Source organism: Ammospiza nelsoni, chromosome 16 (genome assembly GCF_027579445.1).
Source record: "Ammospiza nelsoni isolate bAmmNel1 chromosome 16, bAmmNel1.pri, whole genome shotgun sequence".
NCBI lineage: Eukaryota > Metazoa > Chordata > Aves > Passeriformes > Passerellidae > Ammospiza > Ammospiza nelsoni.
In genome coordinates, this window is record NC_080648.1 from 8,505,075 (window position 1) to 8,532,211 (window position 27,137).

The 27,137-nt window shown below is 47.6% G+C and overlaps 2 protein-coding genes across 3 annotated transcripts; one reads left to right on the top strand and one right to left on the bottom strand.

Moving 5' to 3' along the window:
- Nucleotides 1–3,075: 3,075 nt before the first annotated feature.
- KIF3A (kinesin family member 3A) lies at nt 3,076–22,054 on the top strand. 2 transcript variants are annotated; one of them, XM_059483445.1, is made up of 19 exons: nt 3,076–3,154; nt 4,379–4,661; nt 5,306–5,450; nt 5,705–5,789; nt 6,256–6,361; nt 7,115–7,254; nt 7,921–8,118; nt 8,485–8,659; nt 9,647–9,736; nt 11,350–11,421; nt 13,271–13,279; nt 14,855–15,011; nt 15,830–16,010; nt 16,292–16,402; nt 17,158–17,283; nt 17,924–17,977; nt 18,127–18,195; nt 18,400–18,524; nt 19,040–22,054. In XM_059483445.1, the coding sequence occupies exons 1-19, from the start codon at nt 3,149–3,151 to the stop codon at nt 19,086–19,088; spliced, it is 2,181 nt and encodes a 726-aa protein (XP_059339428.1). In that variant the 5' UTR covers nt 3,076–3,148; the 3' UTR covers nt 19,089–22,054. The 2 variants fall into 2 exon arrangements, with proteins under 2 accessions (XP_059339428.1, XP_059339427.1); XM_059483444.1 differs by lacking the exons at nt 11,350–11,421; nt 13,271–13,279.
- A 914-nt stretch (nt 22,055–22,968) lies between these two features.
- LOC132080661 (interleukin-4-like) lies at nt 22,969–24,879 on the bottom strand. The gene is made up of 4 exons (XM_059483915.1): nt 24,739–24,879; nt 24,477–24,524; nt 23,239–23,361; nt 22,969–23,067 (listed from the first exon to the last, which is right to left on the bottom strand). Exons 1-4 carry the CDS (start codon nt 24,877–24,879, stop codon nt 22,969–22,971), a joined length of 411 nt encoding a protein of 136 aa, XP_059339898.1.
- Between the last annotated feature and the right edge of the window lie 2,258 nt (nt 24,880–27,137).

Sequence of the window (27,137 nt, forward strand, 5' to 3'; positions counted from 1 at the left end):
TGACATGAATCCTCTGGAAACTGCTCTTCATTTCTAAAACTGGAGCTCTGTGAGGTTTTCCTGAAAGCAGGAACCACCTATGACTAACTTCAGCTGCCACTGGATGTCAGTCAGAGCATCCAAAGCCGGACCGCTTCACAGAGGGAGAGCTGGCAATGATTTATCTGACGGCTTTGATTCACGGAGAAGTTTACTCTTGTGTAGCTGGGGGGAAATAATAATAATTACAATCTCGCCCTCTGGCTAGTTTCGACTGCCCTTGAGAAGGGCACCGAGCAGCTCCCGCACCACCAGCGCTCAGAGAACCCCTGCAGCCCTGCAGAGCGCCTGGGGGGCGATGCGGACCCGTCCCTGGCCGGGCTACCGGGTACCGGGCACGGGGCACCGGCGGCGCTCAGAGAACCCCTGCAGCCCTGCAGAGCGCCCGGGGACCGATGCGGACCCGTCCCTGGCCGGGCTACCGGGTACCGGGCACGGGAGCTCGGCGAGGCTCCGCGGCGGGACCGGCCCGGGAAGAAGGAGAGCGGGGCGATCCCTGGCGGAGAGCGGCTCCAGGCTGCTGGGGGCCTCCCCCGGAGCTGCGGAGGCCGATCCCCGGGGCACGGCCCGGCTGGAACGCCCAGGGGTCCCTCGGGGTCCGTGTGGCACAGCCCAGGTGAGCGCTGTCTCAGCCCGTGTGGGTCTGTCCTACCTGTACAGAGATCATGGTGCCAGGCAAAGCGCTCCCGGGATCCCGGTGAAATTCTGCCTCGGTGATAAACACTGTAACCTTCAGCACAGCCCCCCGATCCGCTTGCCCCCTTCTCTGGCACCGATCATTGCCTTGACAGATGCGCTGTCTCTTGTCTTCGATTTGCCCTGCTCCAAAACACACATTTGCTGGATCCACGCAATCCCAGCACCTGCCAGGACCTATTTTCCTTCCAGTCACAGGAAGTATCTTTTCTCTGTGTTTTTGTATGCACTCTTGTCCCCTCCCAGGGCTGGACCGCTCTGCCAGCATCTGTGTTTCACCCCACGTTTTCTTCCACCCAGGATCTCTCCATGTCTCAAAGGCACTCTCAGCTTTCCCCTCAGATCCTGGACCCCTTTGTTTTCCTCCTGCAGCATTTTCTGCAGGAAGCTGGTTGGAACATTTCATGCTAAACCTTTTCTCGTTCCGCAGCTTTGCCTGCCTACACATGACTCTGCTCTCTCACCAGCCCCTTGGGCTATACATTTTCTGGTGCTAAATTATAGTCCACGAACCTGTGCGTGCAGCACAGCTCTGAGTAACACCGCGGCAGTGTCACACAAAGAGACCTTGCCGAATAGCTGGTCTTCAATTTCCTGACTCAGCTGATTGCACACACCTGGGGCTGAGGGAATGGCCCTGTGCTGTCATTACCGGTGTGTGCCCGCCCTGTGACACACCGGTCAGTTTGGTGGGGGACGTACAGACCAGCTCTGTCCACATTCCTGCTCCACATTCTGTCCACATTCCTGCTCCACATTCTGCATTTCTGCATTCCTGCAGGAATGCAGAAATGCAGAATGATCCTCCCTCTGGCAAAAATACAGCACAGCCCAGGTACAGCCCTTGGTTTGTGTCTGTGCCTGGTGCTGGGGATTCCTGGCCTTGCCCAGGGTCCTGGTGGTCCACAGCAAAGGCAATGAGGGGAAGAGCGGGGCTGGAGCAATGCTCTGTGACCTGCCAACGGGATTTGGGTGTGCAGGAACACCTGGGGGGGAATGAGACAAGTGTAATTCAGGGCATCAGGTACTGGGGAAACTATTCCTGGACCTCTCATGTTGAGTAAAATTGTCTTTGACTCTTAAGGACATAGATTATGAAAGGACAAAGTCAGATTGTTGGAATAATTTAATTTAATTCCTTTAAGTAACTGACACATGGACAGTGTGATGTTGGGAGTAGAAGAGAAGCAGGTGAGGCTGTGGAGGATCCCAGCAGTACGCTGTGAAACTTTACACTAAATTACAAATAACTTGGGAATGTGCTTCATTAGTGCGGGACTAACTGATTTATGTGCCACTTGGACTGTATTGCTTGTTTATATTTAAGTTATTCTGCAGTCCCTCTATTTCATCAGCAAGGAAAAGGAGATGGATTTTCTTCCTTGTGTGGAGAACAGGCTGGGGCTTGCAGCCCGGTCAGAAATCCAGAGCCTCCTGAGACCCCCTGGAGCCCTTCCAGAGCTGCCGGAGCCTTTTCAGAGCCTGTGGAGCCCTGTCAAACCCGCTGGAGAGCCCTCAGAGCCCCGTCAGCCCCTCAGAGCCCGTCGGGCCCCGCTGTGAGCTCTGTCACCCCTCACAGCCCCGCGCTGTCCCCGCTGTGAGCCCTGTCACCACTCACAGCCCCGCGCTGTCCCCGCTGTGAGCCCTGTCACCCCTCACAGGCCCGCGCTGTCCCCGCTGTGAGCCCTGTCACCCTCACAGCCCCGCGCTGTCCCCGCTGTGAGCCCTGTCACCCTCACAGCCCCGCGCTGTCCCCGCTGTGAGCCCTGTCACCCCTCACAGCCCCGCGCTGTCCCCGCTGTGAGCCCTGTCACCACTCACAGCCCCGCGCTGTCCCCGCTGTGAGCCCTGTCACCCCTCACAGGCCCGCGCTGTCCCCGCTGTGAGCCCTGTCACCCCTCACAGGCCCGCGCTGTCCCCGCTGTGAGCCCTGTCACCCCTCACAGGCCCGCGCTGTCCCCGCTGTGAGCCCTGTCACCCCTCACAGCCCCGCGCTGTCCCCGCTGTGAGCCCTGTCACCCCTCACAGCCCCGCGCTGTCCCCGCTGTGAGCCCTGTCACCCCTCACAGGCCCGCGCTGTCCCCGCTGTGAGCCCTGTCACCCCTCACAGGCCCGCGCTGTCCCCGTTGTGAGCCCTGTCCCCCCTCACAGCCCCCGCTGCTCCGGGCCGTGCCCAGCTCGCCCCGCCCGCCCGCCGTTCCCATGCCGACGGGACGCTCCGCCCCCCGCCGGCGCTCCGCCGCCGCCATTGGTTGCGCTACCCTCGGCCCCGCCTCTCCCCGCCCGCCGTTGGCCGCGCGGCCGCCGCAGCGCGCGGGGGCCGGCAGCGGGGCGGGGCGCGCAGGCGCGGTGCTGTTATTGTTCCGCGGTGCCGCCGCCTGGCCCGGCTGCCGCGGCCGCCATCGCCATCGCCATGCCGGTGAGATGCGGGGGGGACGCGGGGTGCGGCCCCCGGGGCCGTCCGGGCACTGCGCACCGCTGCCCGCCGCGCCCGGGGTTCGCAGAGCCCGTCGGCTCCGTGCCCATGTGCGCGCGGGAGGCGCGGGGCGGGCGGTGCCTGTCAGGCCGAGGGGGCCGGGGGTGATGAGGGGCGGCGGCGGCACCTTGGCAGCGGGGAGCGGCGGTCCGGCCGCCCCGGAGGGTCCCGTCCCGTATCCCGGGGGCTCGTGGTGACACCTGCATCCCGCTCCCGGTTTTGGCTGGCGCCTCGTGTGCCGTCCCTCCCCCGCCCAAGCGGGGCTGAGCCGCTCTCTGCGTTCAGCAGGACGCAGAAGCCGCTGCTGAGGCCTGAGAGGAATGGGGGCAGGTGGCAGCTGCAGGGAGAGGCGCTTGGAAAGGGTTTGTTTCGGCTTGACAGCCAGCGTAGCTGCTCTTGGAGCGGTTAAACGCTCAGCTGCAGCACCTCTAGCCCACGGGAGTGTCTCTTAACTACATTCATCATCCGTGCTTCGAAATTTGTTTTGGTAACTACATTAAAGAAAATGAATGTGAGGTTTTATAATACAACATTCAGGTGTTCTAAAGGATTAAACTTAAGCATGTATACTGAGGGTTGTAATTAGAATGAATTCCCTTCAGCCAGCACTCCCTGGTATCTGGTTCTGTGCTTTGTGGGGTTTGAGAGTGTATAGTCAGTGTTACTGAAAAAGAATGTCGTGGATGCACTGAATTCCAGCAAACTTCTTGCAGATTGCAAGGTGAAATTGATTCTTGAAAAAAAGTCTTAGATGATGTTGAATGTGAAATGGGCAAGGTTTACTCATTCAGTTTCCATGTTGGCCAACCAAAGAAGATCCCATTGCCTGAATAAGTGTGTTATTCTCTCAGCTTTAATTATAAACTGGTCCTAGTTTTAAATTCCCAAGTTAATGATCCTCTGGAGATGTAGTTGCCCAAGCTGATTCAAGAGTATTTGTGCTTAAACACACAGTAGTTATGAGGCTGTGGCATAGGTTGTCCAGAGCAGCTATGCTTGTCTAATCCCTGGAAGTGTTCAAGGCCAGGCTGGAGCAGCCTGCTCCAGTGGAAGGTGTTTCTGCCCATGGCAGGGAGTGAAACTGGATTTCTTGCACCCCAGACCTTTCTGTGATTCTATGTTCACACTGGTGTTACAGGCTGTGTATTTTTGTTTGAATGATTACAGATTAACAAGGCTGAGAAGCCGGACAGGCCGGAGAGCTGTGACAATGTCAAGGTGGTTGTGCGCTGCCGGCCTCTCAATGACCGGGAGAAGGCCACGGGCTACAAAATGGCAGTGAACGTGGATGAGATGAGGGGAACCATCACTGTCCACAAAACTGACTCATCCAATGAGCCTCCCAAGACATTCACATTTGACACAGTGTTTGGACCAGACAGTAAACAGCTGGATGTCTATAATTTAACAGCGAGACCAATTATTGATTCTGTCCTAGAGGGATACAATGGTAAGTCCCTTGTTGTAAGGGAAGGATCCCATCCTGTCTCCTGTCCTTTGCCTTGTTAACGTTCCTGCTGATCTTGTGTAAGGGAGTTTCACCTTCTGAGGGCTGTAGCCTGAGATCATTTCTGTTGTGGCCTCTAACTTAAAATAGCCTGAAGGCACTGGCTGTTCTGAGTGCTCCGTGGTTGTTCCCACTGCTGTCATTAAGAGTGGTAGATGGGTGATGAAGGAGACTCCTCTGAGGTCATTTAGCTGCATGTTGTTATCCTTTATCCTCTCTTTGCAAAAGATACGTACTTATCTCATTATCAGGATTCTCAGCAGCTCCTCACTGTACAATTTCAGTACCCAGTGGAACTGAAGTGTACTAGCATTCCATGCTTTAGTCACTTTGCACTTTTAAAACAAGCTGACTTTTTATTAGACATCTTGCAGGCTGGATTAAGCAGCAGATAGGTACTGTTTGCCCAGCATTTCTGTTACTCCATCCTTGTATTTCAGTACCTACTGGAGTGGGTGGAAAGTTTTAACTCCATGAAAATAGAGGTGTTTGGTGCTATCAGGCTAAGAAGGAATGAAGTAAAACTGCAGTTAGAGTTTAGAGAAGACTCAACTTCTTAAAGTTTGTTCTTTTATCTTATCCTTCAGGTACTATTTTTGCATATGGGCAGACTGGAACAGGCAAAACCTTCACCATGGAGGGGGTCCGAGCAGTTCCTGAGCTCAGAGGCATCATTCCCAATTCCTTTGCCCATATATTTGGTCACATTGCCAAGGCAGAGGGGGATACAAGGTAAATGCCTTCCCTTGACTGCTTCTGTTTTTGTTTTTGGTTTTTAACACGAGTCCGTGTGTAGCAGGGGCCTGACCTTGACAATGACAACAGAAATGGTCCTTCTCCCAAGATGAAAGGCTGCTACTTAGGCAGTTCTTGAGGGACAGCAGGACTGTGTTGGTATTTCAGTGTTTTCTCTGCATTCTGTGACTGTGTTTGTGGGACTTCAGCAAGTGTTTTGCTAAGTGAACTACCCAGCTGTTCATCTGCAGGTTTTTAGTTCGTGTTTCTTACCTGGAAATTTACAATGAGGAAGTGCGGGACCTGCTGGGAAAGGACCAGACACAGAGGTTAGAGGTGAGCCTCCTCTTCTGAATGTGCTGTTTGTTTTGAGTCAGAGCAATATTCTGTTTTCAAGTTCAGAGAAGCACTTGCTGGGAAGTGGGAGGTTGGGCTCCTCAGCAGTTCTCTTTCCTTTGCAGTGCAATAGCTGGGTGTCACTGCTGGCTTCCTTAAATCTCTTCCACTTGGTCAGTTGCACAAATTGGCTGTTCCACCTGAGGCAGTTTCATACCTGCAGTTCTACCCTGAATGCCCCTCAGCAGTCCTGAGAATTGGAGACTGGGATTTAAAATCCTGTCTTTACAGAGGAAAACTGTAGCATATTGTCATGCATGAGTCTTTATTCCTTGTCTGCTCTAAGTGGAGTGTTCTATGTGCAAGCCAGAAAATGGAGGAGTAAACCATTATACTGTTACAGTATCTTTAGAATTGCTGTGGGGGATCTCCTAGGGATGCTCAGTCTGAACTGTTTCTCCCTTAGGTGAAAGAGAGACCTGATGTGGGAGTTTATATCAAAGACCTTTCAGCTTATGTTGTAAACAATGCAGATGATATGGACAGAATCATGACTCTGGGCCACAAGAACCGTACGTAGCCTTGCTGTGGGCAGGTTTATAGCTCAGACAGAGTAAAGGTCTGGTTGCCAGACCACAGTAGGAGGTCCTAGTTCTGTTTCTGGGAATAGTGTTTGGCTGAACAGAACAAAAAGGGGATCTCCTCCCAAGCCCCTTTAGTGCAGGGCCAGGAAAAGAAGGCTGTGCTTCCCACATTGGCCAGTGCCAGTGGGGATCAGCAAAGGGAGGATGAAATGAGGGCAGTCAGTGTTGTCAGAACTGCTTGTGTATCTCTTGGTCCTTTTTCCACTTCAGTTCTGATCAGGATGAACATCAGCCCTGTGCTGCAAGTGGGAGGTAATTTATGTGCTGGAAGACTTCTTAGTTAAGCTCAGATTATTTAATGACTTAAAGTTCTGATTCCTGTTGCCCTTGGCATGGATTGCTGTGTTCTTATTTCCCAAAATACAACTGTTTTCAGGGATCTGCTATGAACCCCTTAAGCTATTGATCTGTAAACAGATGAGGACATTGGCTGGTCTTGGGAGTCTGTGGTTGTCTTAGAGCTGTAGCAGGCTGCAGGACCTTCTAGTCCAGGCTGGAAGTGTACTGCAACTTCAGTGCCCAAGAACAGACTTTGCTGCTGAGTCTGAGCATCCCTCTGCCATCTTCTGAAATACAGGGTTGGGTAAAGAGGTGGGATTGAGTCTCCTCAGAGAGCAGGAAGAGTTAGAAGAAGATGTGATTAACTCTGAAGACATCACTGTTTTTTTTCTCTGTTGAAAGGTTCTGTTGGTGCCACCAACATGAACGAGCACAGCTCTCGCTCGCACGCCATCTTCACGATCACCATCGAGTGCAGCGAGAAGGGCGTGGATGGGAACATGCACGTGCGCATGGGCAAGCTGCACCTCGTTGACCTTGCTGTGAGTAGGACCAGCCAGCTCTTTGGCAAGACACTTGCTTTGGGTTGTGGAGGTTTTTCCAGAGGGTGGTGACCACGTTGTTCATCACTTGCAGGTTCCTTCCCTCAGTGTCACACTTTGAACCATGTAATTGTGCTGGTAAAACATGGCTTTAGTCCAAGATTTACACTGAGGTACCTTTCCTTGGGGAGGATGCAAAAAAAGTGAGACTAAAGGCATTCAACTTACTTAAATGCATTTTAACTTATTTACATGATGTGTATATAGGATGCTCTATGAAACTCTTTAAAATAATTGCAGTGTTGCTGTTTGCTCTTTCTCTGCTGATAGGAAGGGCTGTAGATGGCAGTTGGCAGCTCCAGCTGGGGTGCCTTTTAACTGCTGACTGACTTCTCATAACATTTTTGTTCATGGGGAGGAGAATCTCCATTTTCCCAGCTGCATTGCTTCAAGCAATCCAGAATTTCCTGGCACTGAAGGCTTCTATTAAAGACTTGTTTGCCTTGTCTCTTTAACAATGTCTGTGATACTTAGCCGGGTTCTCTAATAATGGATGAAGTGGTTAGTGACATGACTGCTAGCAAGGTTTCACATGTAGCTGGTCCTGTTTGGAGGGAGATGTATTAGAGGATCTGTTTTAACTCCTGCTTCATGTTCCCTTTGCAGGGTTCTGAAAGACAGACAAAAACTGGAGCCACAGGGCAGAGACTGAAGGAAGCCACTAAGATCAACCTCTCCCTCTCCACGCTGGGCAATGTTATCTCTGCCCTGGTGGATGGCAAGAGCACCCACGTGCCCTACCGTAACTCCAAACTCACCCGGCTGCTGCAGGACTCCCTGGGGGGCAACTCCAAAACCATGATGGTGAGCCAAGAGATGCCCTTTCCACTTCCAGCTATTGGGCTGCATTTTTGCAGGGATAGCATAGTGACTTGAACAGCCTGACATTTACCTCACTAATCCTAAGCTGTTTGCAGCTTAGAGAACCTTCTGTGTGCATCTCTTTCTATCTTTTCTCTTTGCCTCTGTATGGTGAGGTTCTAAACACAGCACATGGGTACATACATGCATGAGATCAAACAGAGCCTGTGCTTGGGTAGTCAAAAGTGGCTTCAGTGTAGGAGCAGCAGGAAAGCTTGGGTGAGAGCAGCAGTGTGATACTGTCAGAGCTGAGGCTGGGTTCCTGCAGTGCCTTGTGCTGGGTCTGACACTGTCATCCACGTGTTGCAGTGTGCAAACATTGGACCAGCAGACTACAACTACGATGAGACCATCAGCACTCTCAGGTATGCAAACAGAGCCAAGAACATAAAGAACAAGGCCAGGATTAACGAGGATCCCAAGGATGCTATGCTCCGCCAGTTCCAAAAGGAAATTGAAGAGCTTAAGAAAAAACTGGAAGAAGGTGAGACTGTCCTTCCCCCTTGTGTTCCTCTCTGCGCTATGCTTGTTCTGTTTGAATGGGAACATTCAATGGGAACTTGAATATGTGTCAGATGAGGTTGGCTGCTGGCGCAGGTTGCTGTTCTGCTTTTGTTTGCCCTGCTGGATGCCAGGGGAGGTGTCTACGGCTGCTCGTGGGGGTCCAGCTTTCCCACTAGGTGGCACTTGGCACTAGGGTGAGTGGTGGCCTCCAGGCTGGGATCAGTGTGCCCAGGTTTTCCTGGGTTTCCCTAGCAAGCACAACTGACATGGTATAGGGAATTAAACTGAACTGTAACAACAGATCACACTTCTTCTCTGACTGGGGAGGAGGGATGCATTTATCAAAGGAAAATTGAACAAAATTTGTGGAGCTGGATTTCTAAGCACTGTAGAGCAACAAGAAGCCTCTTTAAGACATGTAACTTATAGCCTCATGTCTCTTACTAGTCCATCAATATGGAGTGACCCTGCTAGAGGGATGCTGCTAAACAGTGACCAGATGTCACAACATCTCTCTCCAGAGGTACTCGCAGAACAGCAGAAACTCCAGTGTGATTTGCTGTTTGTGTCTGCCCCATTCAGGAGAAGCAGGAAGTGGTCAGTAATGCTTCTTTCTTTTTATTTCCTCTGAGATGGAAGTGTAAGGTGGAAGAGAAGGTATAGTAGAATCCTGCTAGGAAAATTTCATAGCTTCAACTGTGCAAAGATGCTCTGTTTTCCATAAAAAGTGGTCTCTTGAACTTTATACATTCACACTGACATCACAGCATTCAGTTGCTTATCTTGATTTTCCTGAAGTTTCCTGAGCCATGACAAGCTGTCTGATTGTGCAACAGCTAAGGACTTCTGCAAGTATTTATAAGTTGATGTCAGGCAATACTGTGTTTGGATAAATGCTTCTGTCAGAATAACAAGCTGATATGAGGTGAAGGAAAGCTTTTGATAAAAACCCACTCTTTTCTTCTAGGGGAAGAGATCTCCGGTTCTGAAACCAGCGATTCTGAGGAGGAGGATGACGATGGGGAGATTGGAGAGGAGAAGCGGAAGAAACGGCGGGGTAAGGCAGCAGAGATTCCTGTCAGTGCCACCAGTGTCCTCTTACCCACAGGCTGCTGTAGGAGGTGTAGCCAGAGCCAGGCAGGGACTAGAGCAATTGTGAGATGCCCTATGCCGCTGCAATTATCATGCCTCTCCTAGAAACCAAGGCCTTTGGTGCCGTGTGTCAGAGGGACAGCTCCAGAGCTGTGTAGTTCCTGCTTCCACTCGGGTTAGCTGTTGTGTAGTACCTGCTTCCACTTGGGTAGCTGTGCTTGTCCTGACGTCATCTCTGTGGTGGCTCCCTGGGTGCCGCAAGGTGGCTGCGTATGGCTTGTGGTGGTGTGGAACTTCCCCTGCTTACAGAGGTGGGAGGAAGAAGACACCAAAGATCATTTGTAGGCAGGTGTGGTTTTTATAGCCATGGGTATGATTGGAGGGGAATTCTGGCTGTGGTTTAGGCAAAGGATTCATCTGTCTTGCAGATCTTCAGTAATTGACTCTACTGGTGTCCTATTTTATGTTGATAGAGGGAAAACTTGACCTTTGGGTGTCTTTGTGCTGACTGAAAAGCTTAATGGAGCTGCACATGCTTTTTTTGGGAGCAGTCTGAAAATCCCATGGTGGAGTTTCCTTTGTCCCACATCAGTGTTAAACTGCTGTGTATAATCTAAACTCCAGGGAATGTTGCTGAACCTGGAGCTGCAGGTCACTATACCATGGGATGCTGTGGCTTCTTGGGAGCTTGCTTTTCTCCTAGAACCCTGCTGGTAATTCCTCATGGATAGCAGAGAAATCAAACCCATTGCTACATCCCAGCTTCCAGCTTCTCTACTAAACTTATTTTGACATTCAAAATGCCTTCCTGTCCTGAAGCACCCACATCTGTTGAAAAAAATTTCTATTAAAGCATTCCTGTTTTGAGGTGTGCTCTTCATTTTGGTGTCTGTCCAAGTAGGCTTAAATTACTTTTGCCATGCCTTTGGTGATAGCTGTAACAAGTTCATTTTTCACCTTTTGGTTATTTCTAGAAGTGGAAAGCTTGACTACTGTCTCCAAATGTCCTGCCCAAATCTCCTCCCAAGAGGAGACCACCTTCACAGTGCTGCTTGGAAGGAGTAGAGGGTGAATAACTGACTTTTTCAACTCCCAGACAAGTTACTCTAGTTAAGTTCCCTGAGGGAGCTGCTTCACAGGAGTACACACTGACTGTCCCTGTGTAAGCTGATTCTGCCTTCCAGAGTGAGAAGTACACATTGCCATGTGTGTAAGACTGGAAAGGATTCATGGTCGCTGAATCCTCTGCTATGGCAAATATCCACAGCCTTCTCCACTATGATCTGGTGTTCTCTGCTGTTGTTGCTTGAAAAGGAAGCTGCCTTGGCATGTTTTAAGCTGTAGTCTGATTAAGATGGGTTTTAACTGAAATGTCTGAGCATGCAGTTTTGTGCTGGGAAATGGTGGCTTTGCAAGCTGAGTCTGGGAGGGATCCTAGCAAGTGCTTCCTAATGGGAACCTCTGCTTTTTTGAACTAGGTTGCTGGCTCTTCTGGGTTTCTTTCCTTCAGAACTAACTTCCCATCTGCATGTTTCTTCCTCTCTGGGTTTTTCTGTGGGACGCGTTTCTGTTTTCCAGGCAGTAGCAGCAGCAGTAGTTCAGACTCCACATGCTCTGTCATAGAGAAACCTCTGGATAAGTCCTTCACTAGTGAGTGGGAGCTCTTAAGTCCTTTAAGCTTTGGCCTTTCCATAATCTGCACACTCCATTTTGCAATGTTGCACTCTTCCCTGCTTTGTCTGTTGGAAAGATAAACCTCAAGGTGTAACTCTGCTAAAGCATGCCTTTCCTTTGCTGCTTCCATGCTTGAAACAGTTACTCAGTGTGCGCATTGTTAGCCAGATATGGGAGAGAATAGGAAACAATGTAGTAGGCTGCTTGAGCAAGATTTAAAGGTAATTGAGAAATAACAGGTTTAAAAAATCCAGTTTGCAGCTTGTGTTAAATGCACCTTTTAAAATACAGGGGGCAAAAATCTGAGCTAAATTTTTACAGATTTGCTACAATATGAATTCATAAAAAGGACTGCTAGATATGTATTCTATATTATATTGGACTCTGCCTTCTCAAAATTAGTGTTGGAGAACAGTCAATCATGAGGCTTATACTGGCAGAGAAAATGTGGCAGTGCTTGGTTGATTTGCTTTATTTTTGCAGATACTTTAAAAAATATCCTTGGTGGTTGGGGTTTAAGTGCCCCATAATACTAAGCTCTTGATCTCTGTGGGACTTAGTTCAGAGGAACAGGAGATCCAGATTTTGATCTAGTAGTAAGGAAAGTCTGGGCTACTCCTGGGCAGAGAGGTCACTGTGCCTGTAAAAACCTATAGTCAGTGAGAACTGAGGAAACAAATCACATCTTGGGACTTGGCTTTTGGGGACTTCACCTGGTGTTTTTATCCTGGACAGAAGCACTCCACTCTCCTCCCTGTGTGGAGAGACCCTGGAAAGTATTGCTGTGTAGTTCACTCCCTTTTACTCTGTTAGTGGAGAGCCTCAGCTCAGAGAAGGGTGGTAGCAGGGTTAGAGAGAACACAGCCCAGGGGAGACCCTTGGTGGATCCTATGACTGTAGCCTGGGAATTCCAATTGCTTCAATCCTGCTCCTTAAAGCTTGCTTGGAACCTGTTTTATTTGGATGAGGACAGTTAATAGCAAACTGCTGATGTGTCAGCAGGTGCATGAGCCCATCTCCTGCAGCTTTGGAGACAGCTCTGCAGGGGAAGTTGTGCTGGGCTTTTGGCATTTGGGATAAGTGTAGCTTTTTGTGGTTTGGGATATTAACTGTCCTCTAGTGTGACCCTCCTGCATGTGGTGTCTTTCATTATCCCTTTCCTATCCTGCCTTTTCTGTTGCACTTGCTTGAATAACCAAAAGTGGCTCTATACCTCTATGGAAGCACCAGTTACTGCAAATTAACCTACTAATCCCCTGTGTAATTACATGGAGAAATCTTGTGTTGAGACTCCCTGTGTGCAACTGTCTTGTATCTTGCAAAGAATTGGCTTGGAAATCTTGGTTAAAACTTAGAACATGTATTCTGGATGCTAATATTTTTAGGTAATATAATAGAATTGGCTCTCTTGAGTGTGGGGAGCATTAAGTTAATTGAAGGAGAAATCCACCCCTTTTAACTGTTTCTTAGGTCATGATCCTTGCAGCTGGCTCCTAATGTTGTGTTTAGATCCAGCATTGCATTGAATGGGCAGAAGAATGCATGAGTGAGCTGAAGAATATCCTGGATTTGCAAAGCACTCTGAAGCACAGACACATTCTCTGCTTTAGCATAACATGATGCATTAGTGTTTGCTCTAATAGAGGAGTTTTTAGTTATGATTCTCATATTTTCTACCTTAGAAACGTGAATATGAAATCTGTTGTTTGTTCTGGTGCTGATGATCTTTGTCCAAAATGATCAAAGCAATAACATTTTCTCTCCTCCTCTTTTCATGTGTTTGCTGCCTCTCTGCGATTTGCTTTCTACTTCCTCTTAATGCAAGATCAAGCAGGTTGGTGTAATTGATTTTCACCTCCTTACATTTGCAAAGCTTGTAAAATGATCTTACAACTTGCTTCACTTCACCTTTTTCTCTTAAAGTGAGAATATATAGATCTGTGTCCTAGTAGTAAGAAGCCTTTATCTGGCTTATCTCATATGATGGGCTCTGTATAGCACTTCCAGAAAGCTTCTTACTTAAAGGCTAATTAGTGAGAGATTTTTGCACCACAAGCCCAGAAAGAAGTGCTGATTATCTGATTCTGAAGTGGAGCAGATGGCAATGAAGATGTTTGCTGTAGTGGTGAAGTCCTTGCCTTGCAATGAAATTAATTAAAGCTCTTGTGCACATGAAGAACTGAATGTGCAGATGTGAAAATATGTTCATGCATGTTTACATATGCAGGACACTTTGCTGGAGTGTTTGTGTATAATGTGTATATGATTATAAACAAAATACATGTATATAAATGAAGCTGACTATTTTGAAAACTGGAGAAGCCTTTTGCTGAACAGCTTCCTTGACTGTGTTCTGACTGTGTGCGTTGTGTCACCATGGAAAGCAGTCAGGTGGCAGTCAGTGGCTCCTGCTAGTTTCAAGTACAGCTGGATTCTACAGAGTAGGGTTTTTTCATGTCTAGAAAAGCAAGAAAATTGTGAATTCACTTGTGAATAAATGGATGTTTAGGTGTTGTGGATTTGAGGAAATGCAGTCTTATTCCACATAACCCCCCAGGATCTCTATGTTCACCTGCCTTAGGCACTCCTGGGATTGCAATGAAAGTTGGCTCAAGACTTGCAGAGTGGCTTTCTAGAGAAGCAGCCTCACACTTTGTTTCAAATTTGGGGTGTTTGGGACCGATTCTTGAGGTCAGTAGGTTCAGTGAGTTGCTCTGGCCACTCCCTTTGTAGCCCTACAAGATATGGACCTGGTGTGCTGCTGTGGCAGTTCTGTAGTAAAGACACAGCTGATTGAGCCAGAGCCAACCTTGGTACTTTCAAATCTGTGGGTAGTCACTGTTACATAGACCAGATATCATCAAGAAGTTTCTTTAGTTGCCTGATTTTCATAGGGTTGTTCTGAATTTCTCTATTTCCATAATAGTGTTTTCTTAAAAATAGTTACGTGCTCACTTTGGAATGGGTAAGCCTGTAAGGAGGGCAGTGAATGAGGGGAATGGTAGAGATGCTAATCTGAACTTTGAGTATGTAACTCTTGGTAGCTGAGCTCTTGTAGCTGTGGTTCCTCTGGCTTGATCTGCATTGTTAGAACATCTGGGTTTCCGGATTGGGCTTCTCTTCAGGCAGTGTTCCTTCTCCAGGTGTTCTTTGTATGTTTTATATTTTGGGGGCATTAGGTTCCAGTTCCAGTGATAGTTAGACAGCATTGCTGCTCAGTAGGAGCTGGTGACAACTGGCCAATGCTAAAATGGGATTTGAAGGACTGAGCTTTGCCCATTTTGAAGCTGATACCTAATGAAATTTTTGTTAATTGCAAGTATTGAATCTGAACTTGGAAAAAATGCTGTGATACAGAGGTTGTTTTACTTTTCAGTGAACTAACTTGTTTTCCCCATACCTTTCAAAGGCAAAAAGAAAGTTTCCCCTGATAAGATGGTAGAGATGCAAGCAAAGATTGAGGAGGAGAGAAAAGCTCTTGAAACTAAGCTTGATATGGAAGAAGAAGAAAGAAATAAAGCCAGAGCTGAACTGGAGAAAAGAGAAAAAGACTTGCTCAAAGCTCAGTGAGTACCATGCTCTGAGCAGTTTGTGTGGTTGTGTGGGTTGTTCCTTCCTTAATCATACAAATATTTGGAGATGCATGTAGGATGCCTGTCAAACTTTGCAGAAAGTGAGCACCTTGCTATTGTCAAGGTGAAAGAGCTTATTCTGCTTTGAGAGCATAGAGTATATGGGAAAGACGAACTTTTATCCTTTTGCCACTTCTTTTCTTAACTTTACTCAGTTGTGCAAGATAGCCTAGGAACATAAATTAATCTCCCAGGAGCTGTGGGGAGCAGCAGTACTGCTCTGTAACAGGCCAGGTTTCCTGCAGCACAGCCACAAGCGTGGCATTTTGGGTTAGGGGTGCTCTGTTTTGAAGCCAGAAAGCTGCTAAGGTCACACTGCCCCATGCAAACAGACTGCTCCAGCAGCAGCCAGCATCCCTGCTTTGCACTTCAGCAGCTGCCTTGATCTCTGTTCACTCCCCTCTATTTCAGCTGCTGCCTCTGGGCATTGCTGTGCTGGCAGGGCCCTTTTGGGCAGAGGGTGCCTTGAGTAGCCTGGGGATGTCACTGGGTGCTTGCAGCCCCTCACAGAGGTCACTTGCTGTGGGAGGCACTTCTCTGCTGACTTGGTTTTGCTTGAGAGAAAGTGGTGGGAGCTGGAGCTTGAGGAACTTGCTGCTTTCACTTGCACTGCCTCACCCCCAGTTAAACCCTCAGCAGCAGGACAAGTTTTTCCAGCCCTGTCAGTGCTGTCTGGGCTATAAAACCAAGCTGGACCTGATGCCTGCTGAGCCTGGTAGGACAGGAAGTCTCACACCTACCTGTCTGTCTAGGCAGGAGCATCAGTCCCTGTTGGAGAAACTCTCTGCATTAGAGAAAAAGGTGATTGTGGGAGGAGTGGACTTGCTGGCAAAAGCAGAGGAGCAAGAGAAGCTTTTAGAAGAATCAAACATGGAGCTGGAGGAGCGAAGGAAGAGAGCGGAGCAGCTTCGCAAGGAGCTCGAGGAGAAGGAGGTGGGGCTGTCTGTGGCTGTCTGACAGCTGCAATGGCAGGGCACACCAGGATGTGTTACCCAGCTGGGCTCTGCTCTGGGAGCACTGCAGGAGCCACCCCTCCACAGGCCACTTACTGGCTGTGCAGCTCCTGCAAGTCTGAGCCAGCCTGCCTCAGCCAGGCCTCTGTGCTCTTGGCAAATGCTTTGTTTGTTCAAGTAGTTTTTCCTCTTGTTCTTACTGTTGCAGAGAGTTTCTGTCATTGTTAATATGTGTGTGTCTGTGCTAAATGTTGTCCACAGCAAGAACGTTTGGACATTGAGGAGAAGTACACCAACCTCCAGGAGGAAGCACAGGGGAAAACCAAAAAACTGAAGAAAGTTTGGACCATGCTTATGGCTGCAAAGTCAGAGGTTAGTATCTAAAGTCCTCAGCCAGTGATCCTGGGAGGCACTAGAGCTGAGAAGGGTAAGCCATCAGCTTTGTAATGCTGGAAAATGTGCTGTATGTTTAGAAATGTTTTTCTCTACTGTGCATTTCGCTCACATAATTCAAAAATACTAAGTCTGGAGTTGGAGCTGTAGAACAGCATGCTGTAGAGCTGTTCCCCAGGCCAGGCTGAGGAGGGTTATGTGTGACACCTTAAGCTATCAAGAGCTTCAAGGAAAACCACTGATTATTTCTGAAACAAAATGCAAGTTGCTTTTTGGCAGCCCCATGTCCTGCTTTGCTGCAGCCCAGAGGTTTCTCTGCTCTGAGCTGCCTGTCCTTTAGGACTGATGCCCTGGTTACCTCATCCTCAGTCACTGGGGCAGTGTATCTTTGGCTGGTAGCTGGAGCTCCTGTTTCATAAAAAATGCATTTGGTTTTTGGGATCAGAGATTTTCCTTGAAACCTTGCCAGTGATGCAACTTGTCTCATGCTCTTCATCTAGTCTCAGCTGAATCAGCTTGGCAGAAGGCCAGTTTTGGGTATATGAAACTGAGAACTTAATGTTGTTTTCAGCCATCTGAGCTGAAATCTTTCAGACGATTTATTGTTCAGAGATATTCTGGTACTAATAACCAGAATTTGCTTTTGTTTTCCAAAAACCTCATACAGACAAAAGATGCTGTTACCGTGTCTAAAGATAAGTCTGATGCCTCTCAAATGCCTGATTTATTTTCAGATGGCAGATCTACAGCAAGAGCATCAGAGAGAGATTGAGGGGTTGCTGGAAAACATTCGGCAGCTGAGCAGGGAGCTGCGGCTTCAGATTCTCATCATAGACAACTTCATTCCTCAGGACTACCAGGTGAGGGAAAGCACCTGAGCCTGGGGCAGGAGTTGTGCTGTGCTAATTTCAGTTCTCTTGCAGCATATTTTCCTAAAGGCTTATAAAAATAAGAAAACCACACTGACCACATTGTTAACTGGTATATTCACTCTGTGCCCATGCAGTGGGTCTGTTCAAAGTCTTTTTTTTCCCCACTAGCTTGAAGTTGTGCTTCCTATTGTCTGATATTAATACAAAGACCGGATTTTTAAATCTTTGACATTCTTTGTGACTCCAGTATACAGAAAATTCACAATGAGCTTAAATATAATGCACACTATTTAATGGGAAAAGGGAAATTCTTTTTATAGTTTTCATTTATTCTGTATTACAGTGTTTGCTTACTGCTGTCTTGATGGTATTGGCATAATGGAAACACTGCTTTAGGGGGCTCTCCAGTAGATACCATTTGGGAGTGGTATTTTTCTCTTCTGTAGACTTTAGGGTATAAATGGGGGTGGTTTTTGGTCAGGATATAGCTATCCTGATAGGAACAACTTATAAGGAATCAAGACTGTTCTCAAGCAGCTTGCTCAGGCCTTAGGATGTCTGTTCTGGAAAGTGCACCTGGAGGGTAGATTGTGCAAGTCTAACACACACTGTCCTGACTCCTTTGCAGGAAATGATTGAGAACTACGTTCACTGGAATGAAGACATAGGAGAGTGGCAGCTGGTAAGAGTGGCTGCCTGGCTTGTGTACAAGTTAATGTTGGTATGAGCTTCTGAGGGGTTTAACTGAGCCCAGGAAGAAGCTGCTGAAGCTGCAGTCAGTTTCACTGTGAACAGTGGACTTTGCTAACAAACCTTTATTTCTGCTTACAGAAATGTGTTGCATATACAGGAAACAACATGAGGAAACAGACACCTGTCCTGGATAAAAAAGAGAAAGATGTGAGTGACTGTTGAATTCATTGAACTGTACAGGCCCAAGTCCTGCCTGAGATTGCTGCTCTGTATTTAGAGCCAAACTGTCCAATCTCAATTTTCTTTTCTTTTGAAGATATGAGTCTTTGAGTATCATGAAAGCATCATTGACGAGTGCATAAAATTATTCTGATGACTTCATCTTATGAGATTTTTCTGGTGTTTTTCTAGCCCTTTGAAGTGGACCTTTCCCATGTTTACTTAGCCTACACTGAAGAAAGCTTGAGACAATCTCTGATGAAGCTGGAGAGGCCGAGAACTTCAAAAGGAAGATCAAGGCCCAAGACAGGGAGAAGGTGAAGAACTCTGGGGTATTTATATGCAATGAGGGATTTACCCAAGGGAAGGCTGAAGTTTGTATATGCAAACTTACCACAAGTCTTCAAACATTTGCTTAATGAAAAGGCAAAGGACAAAATTTTTGCATGGTATAGTTCAGTATTGCCAGGTGTGACAGAACCAAGTCTCTTTAGCACACTAAATCTTGTCCAGAAAGACTTGTCTAGGGATTTACTGGTGTTCTTTTGCTGCATTCTCCTCTTCCAGCTCCTTGCTTTATTTTGCTGCGTTTGGTGGTCCAGTTTGACCCAATCTGGCACAGTGCAGACACTGGTACCAGTGGAGAGGAGAGGGCTGTTGGGGGAGAGTTCAGCATATGCTTTCTTGTGCTTTTTGTTTGGTTGGTTTTGCTTATGGAGAAGTCATGTCATGTAGTTTTGACTTTAAATGTGGCTGGTCCCTGTCTTTCCTAGACAGCATAATGATGTGTGTGTGGTGTTGTTTTTCCCTTTCCTTTCTGCTCTCCAAACAGAAAACGCTCGGCCAAGCCAGGAGCTGTCATTGACTCCCTGCTGCAGTAGTGTCACCTGGTCAGAATTCCTGTAAAAATCAGTGAGTGTATAAGGTTTGGCCAGAATATGGAATTCAAGAGATGGCACAGTTTGACATGGCTATCATTTTTTTATTTAAAAAAATGTATTTTTCCTTAGTTGCCTGTATATTGTATGTTATATTAACATAATATTAAAATGGTATGTATGATTGATGGTTGTGAAATTCCATGTATTAAGTGTGTTGTGCAGGGAAACTTGTTGGTAATCCTTGTTGAAATGTATAGAAAATAGGGTTCTAGATGTGTGTTTAAGTGCTAGATGTGTTAGTTCAAAACAGTTAATGAAATCCTGAAATTAAGGCTGGTAAATCTGACTTATGCCCTGCTTTGCACATAACTGGCAGCTTTCACTGTTGTCCTCTGTTGCACTGATCTGTGTTTGAATGTAGTTGCTGCAAACCTTTAAGAGCATCAAATCTTTTTATTTAATATTCCTCACTGTGGCTGTTAACACACTGTGTTATGTGTTGGATACACAGTCCTTTTCCCTTTTTGCTGTACAGAGAAAGTAGCTGAGTAGGAAAAACCATGAACACATGAGATTGCTGAAAAGGGACCATGGGTGTCTAATAGTTCTTTTATTTTTATCAGTTTGTTTGTGATCTGCTGGCACTGTGGAGAATGAGACCTTGGATATTAAGGCAGAAGAGAGCTTTTTTCCTTCTTTTAAGGTTGTGTTACTTTGGCAGCTTTCTATGCTTCAGGGTTGGTATTTTTGTGAGTAGTCTTGTAATCTGAACAGCTGAGATGCTTTAAGGAGGGTGCTGTAATAATGCTTGGTGTCAGCCATGGGGCTGTGGCTCTGTTTCCTCATCCCTGGCTGCAAGGCACTGGGCCACTGAGGATAAATTTGACTCTCCTTTAGTAAAACAGAAGGAATTGTCCAATTTTCCAGAACAATATCCCCATACCTAGCTGGTGCTGTGTTCCTGTGTATACTGTGTTCCTCTCAGGCTGCGCTCTGAGAGGAAGAAATTTTTGGTCTCTGATAATAACCATTTATTTGTGATGGCTGCTCTTTTTATTTGATATTTATGCTGCTAATAGACACATATCACTTTAATATGTTGCTTTTGTGTCACAGAGAAAATGCCTCTCCTTCAGATTGTGTGTGTTTTATAACTCCTCTCATCAGCTGTGGGTGTCTCAGCAGCTCCTGTGCAGGGTGGAGGGATGAGCTGTGACCTCGTCTTAGTTCCTGGAGGATTAAAAGCTGTGATTGCTCACAGGGGAAGTGGAGTCCTTCAGTGTGACAGAAAACAAGGCAGCTCCTCAGGTGTTTTGAGTCCTTGCTAGGGGCCACATCTGCTTTTACCAGAAAGTTCCTGTGAAGTACTTAAAGACATCAAATTCCCTTTCTTTCTGTCATGATGGTTATCTGGAGGTACCTTGGGGTCTGTGACAGGATCTGTAGTAGTTAAAACTGTTCTTGTAAGGACATCTTGCTCTGAAAGATATATTCAGTGCCATTCTAAACAAGTTGTGAGCTTTTTCCTGGTGTTTTTAATGGGTTTTTTTCAGGATCATGACCTGGAAGAACATACTGCCCTCTCTATTGGGGGGAGTGCCACCTGAATTCATACAACATACAGATGCAAACACTAGCATTTGTTTTTTCTAGCCTGTCATTTAGGGGTAAATACTCAGAAACTTTCTTGATTGAAGCTGTAGTTGGTTTTGCTTGTGAAGAGCTGACCTTATCTTAAATGTGCTTGACCAGAGTTGGATTATCTCTTATTACATACATACATACTTCTCATCAAAATATCCAGACTGAAAATGGCTTAAATGCTGCTTAAAGTCTTCCAGTTCTGAGTCCAAGCAGATAAATGCATAGCTGTGGCCTGTACTAGCTCTCAGAACCAGGGATAACTTCTGTTTCCTTTTTGTGTTCTATCTTGTGCTAACATTTCTTGAATGATCTGGTTTTGCAGGAGTTAACCAGAGCTGTGCTTTCAGAAATACCATTAAAAATCCTTTTACCTGACAGGTATCAGTTCCTCCAAGATACTACTGTGAACCATGGCACTCCATTTAAAATATTGAAATATTTAAAATGCTTCAGATGTAAAGGCATGTGATTTACAATTAACATAACAGTCCTGCTGCTGAAAACCTTGGTACTCTGCATGTTTAAATGAGCCTTGGAGCAGGGGTAAACAATAAGTAATTTCTTGTGCACCTTTAATTGGCAGATTGGAGAAACTGGTTATCTCCTGTTGCAGAGGCTTGGAGGACAAATAATTACCTCTGTAAGATGATTTTAAATCAAGTGGAACACTCTCATGGTCATGTGCCCTGTCAGCTGGGCTCACCTGTTAAGTTCTGGGAAGTTTCTTGTAAAACCAGGAGTTTGGCTTGTGGATTTACCACATGGGGCCTCTCTATAGGCCTGCCCATCTGTGAATGTCTCATGGGCCCCTAATGTGTTTTAATAAGGCAAGGACTTTAAAGAGCTTAATACAGCCTTTCGTATTGTGGGTCAGTATGTGCTCTATGATATTTATCAAAATTCATCTTGCATAACATACACTGTGTGTGCTCATCTTTGCATTTGCTAACAGAAGAGTCTCCTCATTCCAAGAACATTGACCTTAACAATGAGATTTTTGCTTAATGTTGTGTAAATGAATTATTTAACTTGTTCCTAATCCTTTAAGAGGAGGGGAAATGGTCCTTAGTGCCTTTTACTGACTACACTGTCTGCACATGTCCAGCTTTCACCTTTCTCCACAGTTCTGCTTAGCCAGGCCTGCATAGAGGGAAAAATTGCTACTCTGTATAATTTGTCCTTCTGTTTATTGTTTTTTTAACTCTGTTTATTTCTGACTATTTCTTGTTTTATTAATGCTAATTCATTATACTGTATATATCAATATTGTGTCCCTGGAGCATGTTCATACCATGAAATAAAATTCTTGATTCCTAATTCCACCCTGTGTGCATGTTTTCCAAATAACTTTATGCATAGCTTATCTTTTTAACTCAGTTGTGTGAGGAAGGGTGGATGAGGTGCCTCTGTGGCTCTGAGCTGCCCAGCATGCTGGAGAAGCGTTTGGGGTGTGTTGGAGCCTTGTTGCCAAGCCTCAGTGAAGTGAGGAGGGAATGTCAGCCCTGGCTGCTCCCTTTGCAGCTCCAGCATGTCCTTTGGAGTTCCCAGCTTTCAGGAGCATGCCCCATTTGTGGCCTGGCTTCTTCCCTCTTGGGCTTTTCTTTCTGTTTAAATCTGTGATCCTCATGTTAGCATGAGCTTAATGCCATAGCAGGACAAATTGTTTGGCAATTCCTAGTCACACTATGTCACAGACACATTTTATGGAAAATCCTTTCCTTAGGATTTTTTTCTCCTGAGAAGCTGAGAGGCCTCAGGAACAAAATGTAAACAATGGTTATCTGCTGGTGTGGAATGCAACAGGTGCATCTGAGATTGGTCTCATGTTGTTGTTTCTAATTAATGCCCAATCACAGTCCAGCTGTCACAGACTGTGTGGTCAGGCACAAGATTTTATCATCATTCTGTTCTTCTCCTTTCCTTGCAAGCCTTCTGATGAAATCCTTTCTTCTATTCTTTTAGTATAGCTTTAATATAATATATATATCATAAAATAATAAATCAAGCCTTCTGAAACATGGAGTCAGATCCTCATCTCTTCCCTCTTGCTGGGACCCCTGTGAACACCACCACAACACTACCCTTGCTCCATAAACTTGGAACTCTCTTAACTGTTGCCTTGTGTAATGTCCTATACAATGCCAGCACATTTAATCCAAAAATACATTTATTTAAAGAATTATTATACATAATCTTTGAAAAATAGGGTCATAGTTTAAAAGGGCAAAGTGTTTTTTCACTTTAGACTCTTAAATTCTTCTTGGAGGACGTAGTCTAATGCCTTGAGGAAATTCTTCAGTGAGGTGGTGCTGCCTGGTGCCACAGGACATGGCTTCTGGAAAGGGAAAAGGGCTGTTAGAAAGCTTGCTGGGGTGGGACTGGCTTCTGCAGCTTGGCTTGGGCTGCCAGGGGTGGTGGGAGAGTAAAACAAAAACAGTGACCAAGGGAGAAGCCTGAGGGCTTCTGTGGCACTGCTGTGGGCAGTGCAAGGGGAACTGTCCCTCACCTTGTGCCTTGCTCTGCCCAGGCTCAGCAAGTTGTAGTAAATGCCCCCGAGCTCCCTGTGGCAGCTCTTGGTCTCCCGAGCAATTGTGGCAGCTTTGCAGAAGATGTCTGTGTTGTTACCTCTCTGGGAAAAGACACGTGGCTTTTTAAAAATGTTTGTATAGTCATTGCTCTTACTAGCAGCAAATTAAATCACTACAGATAATAAATTTCTATCCTAAAGGACAGGTGAAAATTGTGGTTTGAGGTGCCAAAGCCTCCCTGAAGGTTGCCATCCCGTTCCTGGTGAGGAGTGGGGCCCTGGCAGAAGCTGTGGCAGTGTGGCACAGAGGGAGCCCCCTGTGCTGGAGCACCGTGCTCCTGCTGCAGTGTGCATGGGGGACCCTGGAGCTGCTTTGGGCAGGCAGGGAGGCTGCAGGAATGACCTGAGAAGAGTTTGCCTTCATTGGGGGCTTTGAGAAGCCCTATGGCACAGACAACTGGGAGATGAGCAGTGCTGGTGGCAATAACAAACTGATTTGACTTTCTTCCGTGGGGGATGTTCCCAGTGCTGCCTGCTCTATCCCAGCTTTCACAGTGTCTTCAAACAAGTGACCAGCCTGTCCCTGTGAGTGTGGGGCTGTGCAGCATCTCAGGCATCTCCTCTCATGAGGTGAGGGCATGGGCTTTCTGTGAAAACAGGAACTCAGGGGCTGGCGAGCGTGGCTTAGGCAGCAGTTTTCGGAGCAGAAAGAGGCCTTATTATCTGCTATTAAATCTTGTGCTAACTGCAGAGGCTTCCCCAGATAAGGGGCTGAAGAGGGATACCCAGCTCTCAGGATGCTGTGCAATAGGTGTGTGTGGTTGTCTGAGCTGGTGACAGCTCTCCAAGGCAAAGGGAGGTGTTCCTCTCTCTGAAAAGCTGAACCTCTGTCTGGTGCCCAAGCACAGGTGCCCATCTGTGCCCTTCCTCTGTCCCCAGGGCGGCCAGAAGGCACCAATGCTGCTTTGGCTGGAGGTGGAGATGGGTGTGGGAAGGTGAGGGCACCTGTGCAGGGCACCTGGGAGTGCTGAGAACCAGCTGGGCAGCCCAGTGTTTGTGCTGGGGGCTCACAGAGGGCTCCTGCTCCTCCAGAGCACCACACCAGGACAGGCAGGATCCCAGGCTCCCCACCTGCCTCCCACCCCCCTGTGCTCTCCCCTGGCCCCCAGCACCCTCCCAGCACCCACCAGGGCTACATGGTTGGGGTTTTTTCTTACCTTATGATCTGCAAAAATATTTATCACATTCACCTTGTCACAGGAAACCTTGATGAAGACACAAAGGAGAGGAGCAGTCAGGCTCCAGACAGCACAGATCCATCCTGATGTGCACACACAGACACAAATCCATCCCCCCCCAGGCCCCAGGAGCATTGTGACCCCATGCTCATCACCTTCCTCTGGCTCAGTATCGCTCCCTCCAAGCCTGGTGAAACAATCTGTTCCTCCCATCAGTGGGCAAAGCACCAACCAGCCCTACCTCCCGCTGGACCTTCTCCAGCAGCTTCATGGTCTCCTTCAGTGTCCTGCTCCGTAGTGTGTGTGGCTGTGGAGTCACCACGTCACCCAGGCAGGCTGACAGCAGCAGCAGGGTGAGCAGCACCTGCACCAGGACACTCATGGCCTGCTTGGGCTGCACCCCTTCAGCTCTTAGGCTCTGGATTCTTTGGTGACCTGTAACTGTGTGCGCTTTTCTGCAGGAAGCACCTCAATTTATTACCGTAAAATTGCTGAACCAGAAGGAAAAACTTATTTTTCCCTTATAGGCACTTTCCAAAGTTGCTCCCGATTAGGAGAGCAACAACTCTTTTTTGTGCAAGTCAAAATTTTCTTCTGATCTTGCATTGTGAAATTTCCACTGTAAGATGAGAGTGACAGGAGTCAGGTCACATATAAACCTGATTTGGGGATTCTCCATTTCTCCGTATCTCAAGGCTTCCTCTACACAGTGAATTGGAAGTGGTTAAACTGGGTAGCCCATAGCTCTGACACTCCCCAATAGCAACACTTTTTTTTTTATTTTCCTTTGACTATCCTGCAAGATCTTCTATGGTGTTTCATTTGAATATCTCCAGATCACGTAAAGCATCCTTCAGCTGCACTCTGATTTCCGTCCCTGGGTTTCTCAATCTGGGGAGGAGCAGAAAGAATGGCAGAGCTGTGTGGGGACAAACCTGGGCAGGGCAGGGCATCAGCTGGGGGGTTGGTGGAGAGCTGGGGACCCCCTGACCAAAGAGGGTCCCCAGAGCAGTGTGGCATCCTGCAGGGCTGTGTGCAGGGAGGGAATCAGAGTCCTGCTGGGAAACTGAGGCTTTGTGGCCCTGTTCCAGAGTTTCAGGGAGCTGGAGGCTGCCCTGTCCATCCATCCTGCCCGTCCATCCTGCCCATCCATCCTGCCCTGCCTGGGGAGCAGCAGCCTGAGCTGTCAGACCATGGGCTCTGCCAGCCCCACCAGCCGCTGCTGCCACAGGAAATGGCACTGAGAAACGCTGAGCTGGGAAACTTTGGAGTTTTGTAATAACTAATAGGGATTTTTCTAACTCAAACAGCAACTTGTTACCAGATAACAACTCGTGAGCACTTGATGAATCTGGGAGTAGCCAGACTGAGAGTAATTTTGTTTGTCTGGTATTCATCCGAGATGCCCCGGATGAAGTTAGGTGAAGTCACTGACACAGAGAGACCTTTGTGAGGGATTTGCCAGTGGAGAGCTGTGCTGTGCTGTGGAGAGCAGACAAGGGAGCTGCTCTGGCTGTGTGACTGCACCCATGGCCTGCAGGGATGGTGGCACAGAGCTGTGCCACCGGGCTGGGGTTAGTGGTGGTGGTGGTGGTGGATCCCTGCCTGAAAGTGATGCTGGAGAAGGTGATGGAGGCAGGAGCCCCATCATGCAGACACAGGGATTCCCCAGTGATCATGGTGGAAAGCTCTAGATCAATGAAGAGAAAATGCTCAAATCACAGAAAAAGTTAACCTTTGCTCTACTCAGGCTGAATCATGGTGGAAAACTGCATTGCTGTGTGATGAGAAAGTCACCAGGTGTGTTGGGTTTCCATGGCAAGGTTTTGGTAGTGGGGAGCTCAGGGCTGGGCTCTGTGAGAAGCTGCTGGGAGGTTTCCCAATGCCTGATGGAGCCAACCCCAGTTGCTCCAAGAGGGATCTGCTGCTGGACAGGGCCCAGCCCATTGGGCAGTGCCCTGGGGGAAATCCCTGCACAGCTGCAGCTGGAAGAGAAAGGAGAGAAAATCTAGAGCCAAGTTAAGCCTGGGAGGAGGGGAGGGGTGGGACTAAGGTATTTTAAGATTTAATTTTTATTTCTCCTTATCCTTTGCTGATTTAATTCACAATAAATTGAATAATTAAATCATTAAAGTAGTTTTCCCCCAAGTTGACTCTATTGTGCCTGTGACAGTAATTGCTGATTGTGTTTTCCTTGTCCTTACTCTGACTCACAAGCCTTTTGTTATGTTCTCTCCCCTCTGCCCAGCTGAGGGTGACAGGGGTGCTGTGGTGGGACCCTGACATCCCTCCAGGGTCAATAACCCAACACAACAGCAAATTAAACATTTCCATGTCCTTTCCCAAGGGAGGGATGGAGCTGATGGCAGTGATGGCCCCACTGCTCTCTGAAGGGGCAGCTGCAGCCCCCGTGGGGTCCCCAGTGTTCCTGGAGCCCTGGCTGTGCCTTCATCCAGCCACCATCCAGGGATGAACCTGCCCTGTGTCCCCACCAAAGATGTGCTTGATTCAGAAATGTGTCCTCAGTGTTTCACCTCTTGGAGCTCCTTGTGCTCTGTGGAGCCTTTCCCATCCCACAGGGGTCCAGCACCTGTGGCTGCTGAGCCTGGGCTCTGCCAGAGCTCACAGCCACCAGGTCAG

Excerpts from the sequence above, each read along its gene's own strand:
- KIF3A (XM_059483445.1), top strand. Across the intron at positions 6,362-7,114 it reads GACTCTGGGCCACAAGAACC|GTTCTGTTGGTGCCACCAAC; the intron begins GTACGTAGCCTT and ends CTCTGTTGAAAG. Across the intron at positions 9,737-11,349 it reads GAAGCGGAAGAAACGGCGGG|GCAGTAGCAGCAGCAGTAGT; the intron begins GTAAGGCAGCAG and ends TCTGTTTTCCAG.
- LOC132080661 (XM_059483915.1), bottom strand. The coding sequence starts at position 24,879 with ATGAGTGTCCTGGTGCAGGTGCTGCTCACCCTGCTGCTGCTGTCAGCC. Across the intron at positions 24,525-24,738 it reads TGGAGAAGGTCCAGCGGGAG|GTTTCCTGTGACAAGGTGAA; the intron begins GTAGGGCTGGTT and ends GTCTTCATCAAG. Across the intron at positions 23,068-23,238 it reads TGGGCAGAGCAAGGCACAAG|AAGCCATGTCCTGTGGCACC; the intron begins GTGAGGGACAGT and ends TTCCCTTTCCAG.